The sequence below is a fragment of the Lotus japonicus genome, chromosome 1, assembly GCF_012489685.1.
Source record: "Lotus japonicus ecotype B-129 chromosome 1, LjGifu_v1.2".
Taxonomy (NCBI): Eukaryota; Viridiplantae; Streptophyta; class Magnoliopsida; order Fabales; family Fabaceae; genus Lotus; species Lotus japonicus.
In genome coordinates, this window is record NC_080041.1 from 85,493,038 (window position 1) to 85,502,709 (window position 9,672).

General features: G+C 47.0%; 1 protein-coding gene and 1 long non-coding RNA gene across 2 annotated transcripts; both read left to right on the plus strand.

Annotated features, from left to right (window-relative positions):
* The first annotated feature begins 1,289 nt into the window (after nucleotides 1–1,289).
* Nucleotides 1,290–1,884, plus strand: LOC130725976 (uncharacterized). Its single transcript, XR_009014663.1, has 3 exons — nucleotides 1,290–1,399; nucleotides 1,614–1,718; nucleotides 1,836–1,884. It is a non-coding gene; the product is annotated as an uncharacterized LOC130725976 (long non-coding RNA).
* Nucleotides 1,885–3,341: 1,457 nt separating this feature from the next.
* On the plus strand, nucleotides 3,342–8,574 carry LOC130749774 (uncharacterized). The gene is made up of 3 exons (XM_057603149.1): nucleotides 3,342–3,452; nucleotides 3,542–5,668; nucleotides 8,558–8,574. The coding sequence occupies exons 2-3, from the start codon at nucleotides 4,714–4,716 to the stop codon at nucleotides 8,572–8,574; spliced, it is 972 nt and encodes a 323-aa protein (XP_057459132.1). The 5' UTR covers nucleotides 3,342–3,452; nucleotides 3,542–4,713.
* The last annotated feature ends 1,098 nt before the right edge of the window (nucleotides 8,575–9,672 follow it).

Here is a 9,672-nt window from a genome sequence, read left to right on the forward strand (position 1 = left end):
TAGCACAGTGTAATTACCTATATGAGGAGTTGTTCTCATGATTTATTTTTTCAATAAAGTTTTGTTTCAGAAAACTTTATTAGTAGGAATTACTTGAGAAAGAATAACAAAGTAAAATAATTATGATCAAAGTTGAATAAATTTAAATTTACTAAATATTTTTGCACTAATAAAATCATGTTTTATATAATTTTAAAAGTTAAAATTATTTTATTATTGATATAAAGTATAAGAAAATGACATTATTACTTATTTATGATATTAAAAACTTACTAATTGATTTAAAAATTATTAAAATGAATAAACCTTAAAAGTATTTCAGTGCTAATTATTAAATATCAATTATTTAATTAGAGTAAAAAAAAAACTATGTAAATCCAGAGAACTCTAATTATATTCAATGAAATGTCTCACTTCCATTATTATTAATTTAATATATTTTATAATAAAAAATATTTAATATTTATATATTTATTAAAACTATAATAAATATATATATAATTTCAAAAAAAATTGTAAATTAAATTGTGCAACGCACGGGTATTATTTCTAGTTTAAAAGTATAACATAAGAAAACATTCTCTATTTAATAGCAAAAGCTCAAATTTTATGTCAATGTGCAATTTGTTTTTTTAAAAGAATGTCAATATGCAATTGAATCAAGTAATACATGTTTAATTATTTTTAAGCAACGTCGAGTAAGAGTTTTTATGTATGGAAAAATTTACTTGGACAGGTAGCTCCATGACTGTAGGATAATTGTGTTGCTATGCACAAAAGCGCAAATTTAATATTTGATTATTGTTTTAAAAATTAAAACCCATTTCACTAGAAATCGATTCCGTTTTATTTACATACAAAAATCACAAAACTATTTGGCCGAAATAATATTAAAGGTAAAAAGCATATATATATATATATGTCTGCTTTAGCACTTATTGAATTCATGCAATCCAGAAGATTGGAGTGGAATATTTGATTCTCTTGTTTATGAGATTAAAAAAAAACTTTGCTTGGGCAATGATTTCCATAGTCCTGTAGGAGTAGAAACAGTAAGAGCTGCCACATGGTCTTGTTCTTTCATTTTCATTTACTTTTTGACTTGACCAATTCAAATTCCATTCTGTTATCATATATAAGCATAAAATAAAAAGAACAAGTCAGTTCAAAAAAAAAAACCAAGTCCCTTTAATATATCATCATCATCATAGAGCTAGACAAAAAAAATCTTAGATTATTCACATACATCTTTCTCAGTTATTTCTTTCATACTCACGTACTTTGTTTGAAAGGGCAAGAAGTGGCAAGTTGCGTTCTTGCGAAAGGTGGTGTCTCAGGCAAATGTCTTTCGCACCGTTCCCTCGCGAACGACACGTTCACCTGAAGCCGGGCATATCTGGTAGTTACATTCAAATCAGTTATCTTGTTTCATTCAAATTAGTTCTTTGTTTTAGGTTCATTCGATATCTATGCAATTTTACTCACACGGTATTTGCATTTCTCTCTCTGTTCTCTCTCTATCTCTGCATTTGTTTGTGATTCTCATTGTTGATTTGTGTATTGGTGATTGGATTTACTTCTATGCATGATATCTCCGTGGTGCCAATTGGGAGGAGCTCCAATTGATCAATTTCTTGCTTGTTATGGTATGTGAGTCGTGATTGGTTTCTGAATCTTCCAAGGATTTCTGGAAATTGATCAATTTCTTGCTTATTGTGGTATGTGATTGGTGTATATAGGATTTTGCGTACTTATATAGATTAAGTTTTCAATTAACAGATAGTTTCAGAACGACTTAAACATGACCATTTGCGATTTCATTTGCTGAGCTTCAGGGTGATGAGGAACATGCATTCAGAGATGAAGACTGTTCCGGGAATGGACATTCAAGAGAGGTATAGTACCCAGAGGTAGAGGGATTGTGCTAAGAGAGAATCAGAATGAGAGAGAGTGTGCTGAATTTCGAGTGTTATTTCATCCAATGAGCCAAAAGTCCCCTACACTTGATAACTACCTCCTATTTATAGAGCTTGGGTACTACCTATTGGGCCAATTGGGCCTCCGAGGTCAAGGCCCATCTGAAGGCCAGGGCCCCGCCTCAGGGCGGGATACATGCTGGGCGTTGCCCCTCTAGGGGCTCGCCCAGTCCACTAGTCCACAAGACACCGAGCTCGAGGTACGAGAGCTAAGGGTGTCTTTTAAATGCTTTTACATATGTCTTACAGTACACCAGAATCTGCACTGCCAACATGGCTTGAGAAAAGAGAAGTAAACTATATCGCCAACATGGCGTGAGCAAAAGGAAACTTGCATTTTCAGTTACCCAGTCCACTGACTTGACGAGCAACCCGAGCTGGCAAGTCCACTAGTCCACAAGCGGCGAGAACGATTACTTCGTATTGGCGATAAGTTGGAGCAGGTGTATGATCGTTCGCCGGCGGAAAAGGTGGCAGGCATGGGTCATGTGCTGATCATTCAATCACCGACTGGCGGTAACCCCGGCGAGCGACTGAACTTTGTTGTTGGTGTCACCTGCCAGGCGATGGTGTTTGATCTTTATAATGGCGAGACTTTTCGCGCTTTCCCACAAACAATAACAATTGGGTTTGACAGCCAAAAGATGAAGGGCGAGCGCCCTTGGTCCGCAAGTCCACAAGCTCGAAGCAGGAGAGCGAAGTGTGTCTCCAAACTGTGACCGTCAATCTCTGTCCCCTTGTGATTCCCCTAGCAAGTCGCCCGTTGCCACTTTCCACTTGGTACGGCGTTCCTCGGCTGGCGGTTTCGACCAACGCGCAGGAACTATTCCCAAGTTTCTAGTTGCAATAGCTTCCCCGCCTAGAAGATCACCTAGCCACGCTACTTGGCGGGATCAACAAAGGATGTATAAAGCGTGTAGGTCGCCGACATGGCGCAAATGAAACACAAACCGCCAATAGCGCAAGGAAATACGCAAATACATGAATCTCCGATTGACGCGGGACCTAGAAAGATGGTGTACAAACGCCTACAAGATTAAGGAGTCGTGGTGGCCCGCCTTATATGACGTATCTCGCTGAATAGAAGCTGGCTCGCCTGATGACATGGTCTCCCGCCAATCTCCCCCGCATCCGCCCCTCGTAGCATCTTCATGGATCAAGTTGCTTCCTGGGCGAGCCCCCTAATATGGCGAAGGGACTCAACCAGTCCACAAGACACCGAGCTCGAAGCATGAGAGCACAATGTGTCTTCAAGCTGAAGTCGCCGCCGCATCGTCCCTAGGAGAAGATCCGCCCAGCACGCATGCTCCTTCACTCGCCATAGTCTACAAGTCCACCAGACTCTGTGTCCAAGTCATGAGGAGTAGGAGTGTCCTCACTTGCCGCATCGCCATCACCATCTTGCTTTAGCCTTATAAGAAATTAGTTTGACTTGCTCGCCACTCTCAGCGTAAGGCCGCCACCATTTTGCGGTAGGTCGCTACCCTCATTTTTGGCGGTAGGTCGCAACCCTCTTGCGGTAGGTCGCGACCCTCTTGCGGTAGGTCGCCACCATTTTGCGGTAGGTCGCTACCCTCATTTTTGGCGGTAGGTCGCGACCCTTTAGCGGTAGGTCGCCATCCTCTTGCGGTAGGTCGCGACCCTTAGCGTGAGGTCGCCACCCTTTTGGCGACTTTTGTGTGTCTAAAAACTGAGTCTTACAGGTCGCCACCCATAGCGTTTGGTCGCCACCCTTTGGCATGAGGTCACCACCCTAGCGGTAGGTCGCCACCCTTGGTGTGATCGTCCCATTTCGGGACTCAAAGTGCTTTGGGTTCCAATGGCCAGTTGGATTACCAAAGCGGTGCTCAGTAGAATGGGCAATTTGTACCCCACACATCGCCAATGAATCCGGTGGTTACGTGGGCTTTTCCGGGGCTAATTTAGTTCATCGTGAAACTTGTTTCACTTTGTAACTAAATCGCGCCATCAGGAGCTTGTCCCACCCAATAACAAACCGCTTATGGAAGAGTCTTCCAAGTTTCATAAAACTTTAATGGTGTGCCTCAATTCACCCACTCCTTCTCTTTGATCCGATTTGCTCCTCTCTGTCTGAATCAAAACCAGTGAAGACAATATAACTTCTAATATCAACTTCAAAATAAGAAAATTAGGAAATACAACTGTTCTAGGAATGGACATTGAAGAGAGGCATAGTACCTAGAGGTAGAGGGATTGTGCCAAGAGAGAGTGAGAATGAGAGAGAGTGCTGAATTTCAAGTGTTATTTCATCAAATGAGCCAAAAAAGTCCCCTCCAATTGATAACTACCTCCTATTTATAGAGCTTGGGTACTACCTATTGGGCCAATTGGGCCTCCGAGGTCAAGGCCCAACTGAAGGCCAGGGCCCCGCCTCAGGGCGGGATACATGCTGGGCGTTGCCCCTCTAGGGGCTCGCCCAGTCCACTAGTCCACAAGACACCGAGCTCGAGGTACGAGAGCTAAGGGTGTCTTTTAAATGCTGTTTGTACACCGGAATCTACACTGCCAACATGGCTTGAGAAAAGAGAAGTTAACTATACCGCCAACATGGCGTGAGCAAAAGGAAACTAGCATTTTCAGTTACCCAGTCCACTGACTTGACGAGCAAACCAAGCTGGCAAGTCCACAAGTCCGCAAGCGGCGAGAACGACTACTTTGTATTGGTGACAAGTTGGAGCAGGTGTATGATCTCTCGCCGGCGGGAAAGGTGGCAGGCATGGGTCATGTGCCGATCATTCAATCATTGACTGGCGGTGACCCCGATGAGCGACCGAACTTCGTTGTTGGTGTCAATCGTCAGGCGATGGCGTTTGATCCTTATAGTGGCGAGGCTTTTCGCGCCTTCCCTTATTTTAAAACCCTTTCAAATTTCTATCTGCCTCACGTGGCTGCCCCACGTGATGTGTTGGTTACATCAATTTCCCTCTTTCTCCGGAACCGTCACTTCACCTTTCATAACCGTCCCATCGTGCGCAGTAACTCCCCTTTGCACGCGACCCACCTCCCCAAAACCACCATGACTTCCAACCTTCCACACGCGTCCAACACGCGTCACCCTTCCAGCTTCTCCCCTTCTCCTATAAAAACCCTTCTTCCCCACTGTCATCCCTTTCCAAGACCCCTCTTCACTTCCCTAATCGCTTACCAAACTCCTTCTGCCCACTTCCGCTCCGGAGCCGTCGCTTATCACCCTTTCCGCTACCCACTCTTCACATCCTACTCCGGTGAGTCCCACTGTCCTTATCTTTACATCGCACACATACTGATCTTTTCTTTTCTTTCACTTCACTGCCTTCTAAAAATGGCTTCAAACCCTACCTCCCCTAATCACTCTTCTTCCTCCTCCGAAAGCGACCCTGACTCCACCGCTGCCGGCGGCCTCCGTTTAGAGGTTCCGGAGATCCCAGCTCACCGACTACAAACCTACGCCACTCTGCCCCTTCCAGTCCAAGTAGCCCCCAAACACGAGGCTATAGATCAACCTTCCATCTTCCAAGATAGCGATCCCATTGTGCAATTCGTGAACTCCCTGGGTGGCTTGTCCAATGACGATGAGTTTAACGCCAAACTCAGGATCTGGGTTTGCAGTCCCGGGGATCGCCCCTGGCTTCACAAGCCAGACGGCGACGTAAAGAGATCCCATTTTTTCTTTGCGTACGAATACATGTTTAGCGAGCTTGGAATCAGGCTTCTTTTCTCGCCCTTTGTCCAAACTGTCCTCCGCGACATCAACGCGGCTCCCTGTCAACTCCACCCTAACGCCTGGGCCTTCATTCGATGTTTTGAAATCCTAAGCGCCGCTGTCGGCATCGCCCCATCCCCCACCAGTTTCTTCTACCTTTACGACGTCGACCCCAAGTCCATCAAAAACAAAGGATGGATTTCCTTGAAGGCCCGAGCCGGCCGGAAGTGTTTGCATCCCCACAAAAGTAACGCGAAGTCCTCTTTCGCACGAAAGTACTTCCGTGTGGCGGTTCATCCCGCCTACCCAGAAGCATTCACCCTCAGAGACGGGACCGCCCTCTTTCCCCTTTACTGGACAGAGAAGCCCAACGGGATCACCGATCCTTCAGAGGATTCCTTGTCCGCCAACGATAAAGCCTTTCTTAATCTCCTTGCCCCACTTCCCATCCTTGACTGCACAACAGTCCTTGAGGGTGCTGACCTCTCAAGAACTCCCAAATACTTAGGTTGCCCATAGCTCACTTTTATTACTGACATTTCCTTTCTCGACTCCTATGTTATCACTGATCGTTTTTTTTTTATTGTTACAGAAGATATGAATTTCACGAACGCCGAGCTCCTGAAGGCCCGCGAGAGGAGAATGGCTCGCTTTTCCCCAAAATTCAACACTGAGGGCGACGCGAAAAAACGGGGTGGTGCTGAGAACCAAGCCGAGAGCACCAAAGCTCCCAAGAGGAGAAGATTGACCAAAGCCTCCTCCAACGCCGGCACATCCAACCCTGGCGCTCAGCCCACCACTGCTGTTGCGCCTAAAGGCAAAAATGTCGCTGAAGCCTCTGTCGCCGCAGCTACCGAGCCAACCGCCGTACCAGCTTCTTCTCCTGCCTCCGCCGGTGCGACCGCTGCTGCTGCCGCTGAGTCCTCTATTGGCGCCACAGTCGCCTCCGCCGGCGTTAACGCCACAAAAGCTGCTGCATCTTCCGACACTCCTATTGGAGATAAGGAAAAAGAAAATGAAACCCCAAAGTCTCCTCCTCGCCAAGATGCGCCTCCTAGCCCGCCCTCAACACATGATGCGGGCTCCATGCCTTCCCCGCCTCATCAAGGGGAAAAATCCTGTCCTGGCGCTGCCACTACCTCTGAAGCAGCTCAAATTGAACAAGCCCCTGCTCCTGAGGTCGGTTCTTCAAGCTACTATAATATGCTCCCCAACGCCATTGAACCCTCAGAATTCTTACTTGCTGGTCTCAACCGTGACGTTATAGAAAAAGAAATTTTGAGTCAGGGCCTGAATGTCACCAAGGAGGAGACTCTTGCTTGCCTCCTACGCGCTGGGTGCATCTTTGCTCACACGTTTGAGAAGTTCAATGCCGCCAACGTTGAAGCTGAGCGGTTGAAGGCCGAAAGTGCTAAGCATCAAGAAGCCGCCGCTGCTTGGGAAAAACGTTTCGACAAACTGGCGACGCAGGCAGGAAAAGACAAAGTCTATGCCGACAAGATGATTGGCACGGCGGGGATTAAAATCGGCGAGCTGGAGGATCAGCTGGCGCTGATGAAGGAAGAAGCAGATGAGCTTGATGCAAGCCTTCAAGCTTGCAAGAAGGAAAAAGAGCAAGCTGAGAAGGACTTGATCGCCCGAGGCGAGGCGCTGATTGCTAAGGAGTCAGAGCTTGCCATACTGTGCGCTGAGCTGGAGTTAGTGAAAAAGGCGTTGGCAGAGCAAGAGAAAAAGTCTGCGGAGTCCTTGGCCTTGGCGAAATCTGACATGGAGGCGGTGATGCAGGCTACGTCCGAGGAGATCAAGAAAGCGACCGAAACTCATGCCGAGGCCCTCGCCACGAAAGATGCTGAAATTGCTTCCCAACTAGCAAAGATCAAAAGTCTAGAGGACGAGCTGGCGACGGAGAAGGCCAAAGCCATTGAGGCGAGGGAACAAGCCGCTGACATCGCCCTTGACAACCGCGAGCGCGGTTTCTACCTCGCCAAAGACCAGGCCCAACATTTGTACCCGAACTTTGACTTTAGCGCCAAGGGAGTAATGAAAGAGATAACCGCCGCAGGACTGGTTGGTCCCGACGATCCTCCCCTGATTGACCAAAACCTCTGGACAGCGACTGAAGAAGAAGAGGAAGAAGAAGAACAGGAGAAAGAAAACAATGAATAATGTAATTTTTAACATTACTTTTATCTTTTACTGTCACCTTGTAGTGTACTTTTCCGCCATTCGTCTATGTTTAAGCAACCTTTCGCCATAGCTTTTTATATCGCCGTTGGATATGTTGTAAGTCATATTGGAATGCTTTCGCCGTACACTACTCGCCTCGCCTTCCCTCCTATTCATTCGCCGACCTTATATCTTGCGCTATTTTTCACGCGTCATATGATTGAATTACGCCTAACGATTTCGTGCGTTAATTTTAACTAGGACTTGTTGCTTGGTATTCCACCACCAAGACTTTAGACGTTTTTTCCCTAATAGGAAGAAACGGCCTCCATTCTCGAGGACTTCGCCCGGGGCTTTGCCCGCTCGGGGCTTACAATGCTTGGATCCCAATGGCCATTTGGGGGTCCCAAGACTTTTGCCTAGTTAACGGCGCTCGTCGTATTCTGGCGAGACTTACCCAGCACATCGTTTACGGGACCGGCGATCACGTCAGACTTTCCGGAGGGTGATTCCCAGGCGTCAAAGGCCATTTGTGGAATCGCCACAACCTTCAGGGTTCCAGCAAGCCCCTTTGGGGATCAAGCTTGTCCCACTTAGTGATCGCCGTAATTCTTTATGTCGATCGGCAATTCCGATCGTCAGGGAATCCCTGGAATTTTTTGGACACGAATTTCGTGAATTTTCGTCTTATTTTATTGATTTGTCGTTGCAGTACACTGGACAATTTGAAAACACTTCGGAAAATCTTAAAGATATCTGGCTCCGGCGATTCCGACTTGTTCACTTTCTCGCCTGCAATCAACTATAAAAGTAGCGCAAGCTCAAACCATTGAACGATCGAGGTAACCGCCTCCCATCAAGCTCTTCTAAGTGATAGGCCCCATTACCAAGAACTTTAATAATGCGGTAGGGCCCTTCCCAGTTGGGAGTAAGCTTGTTCCCCGGGGCTCCCGATCGCCACTTGAGGACCAGGTCGCCAACCTGCATATCTCGGACGCGAACCCTGCTGTTGAACTTTGCCGCCACGCGCTGCTTCATCGCTGTTTCCCGAATGTGCGCCTCGTCGCGCGTTTCCGACAAAAGGTCCAGCTCCACCGCCATGTTGGCCTCATTTTCCTCTTCAAAACCTGGTCGAGTCCGCCATGTAAAGTTGTCAATCTCCACCGGCAACATGGCATCTACCCCATTGGTCATTCTAAAGGGGGTTTCCCTTGTAGTAGATTGCTCGGTGGTGTTGTACGACCACAGCACCGCCGGAAGTTCATCCAACCAAGCTCCCTTAGCCTCCGCGAGCCGTCGTCTTAGTCCTCGTAGGATTACCCTGTTTGCAGATTCCACCTGCCCGTTCGTCTGCGGATGCTCAACAGAGGCGAACCTCATCTGTATGCCCATTTCCTTGCAGAACTCCCTTGTTTGACTGCTTGAAAACTGGGTCCCATTGTCAGATACGATCGCCCTTGGGATCCCGAACCTGCAAACAATACGCTTCCAGTAGAAATTGACTATCTTTGCAGAAGTAATCTTGGCCAAGGGTTCAGCCTCAATCCACTTAGTGAAGTAGTCCACCGCCACCAATATAAACTTCATTTGTGCCCTGGCGGTCGGGAAAGGTCCAACTAAGTCCACACCCCACATGGCGAAAGGCCACGGGGCGCTCATCGTTACCAACTCCTTTGGCGGTGCCTTAGACAAATCCGCGAACACTTGACACTCCTTGCACTGCTTCACGAAGTCCATACAATCTTTCCTGAGGGTGGGCCAGTAAAAACCCGCCCTCAACACTTTGCAAGCCAAAGACCTTCCCCCGATGTGGCTCGCGCACACTCC

Bases quoted from the DNA above. Each gene is read 5' to 3' on its own strand.
- LOC130749774 (XM_057603149.1), top strand. From the start codon at position 4,714: ATGGGTCATGTGCCGATCATTCAATCATTGACTGGCGGTGACCCCGAT.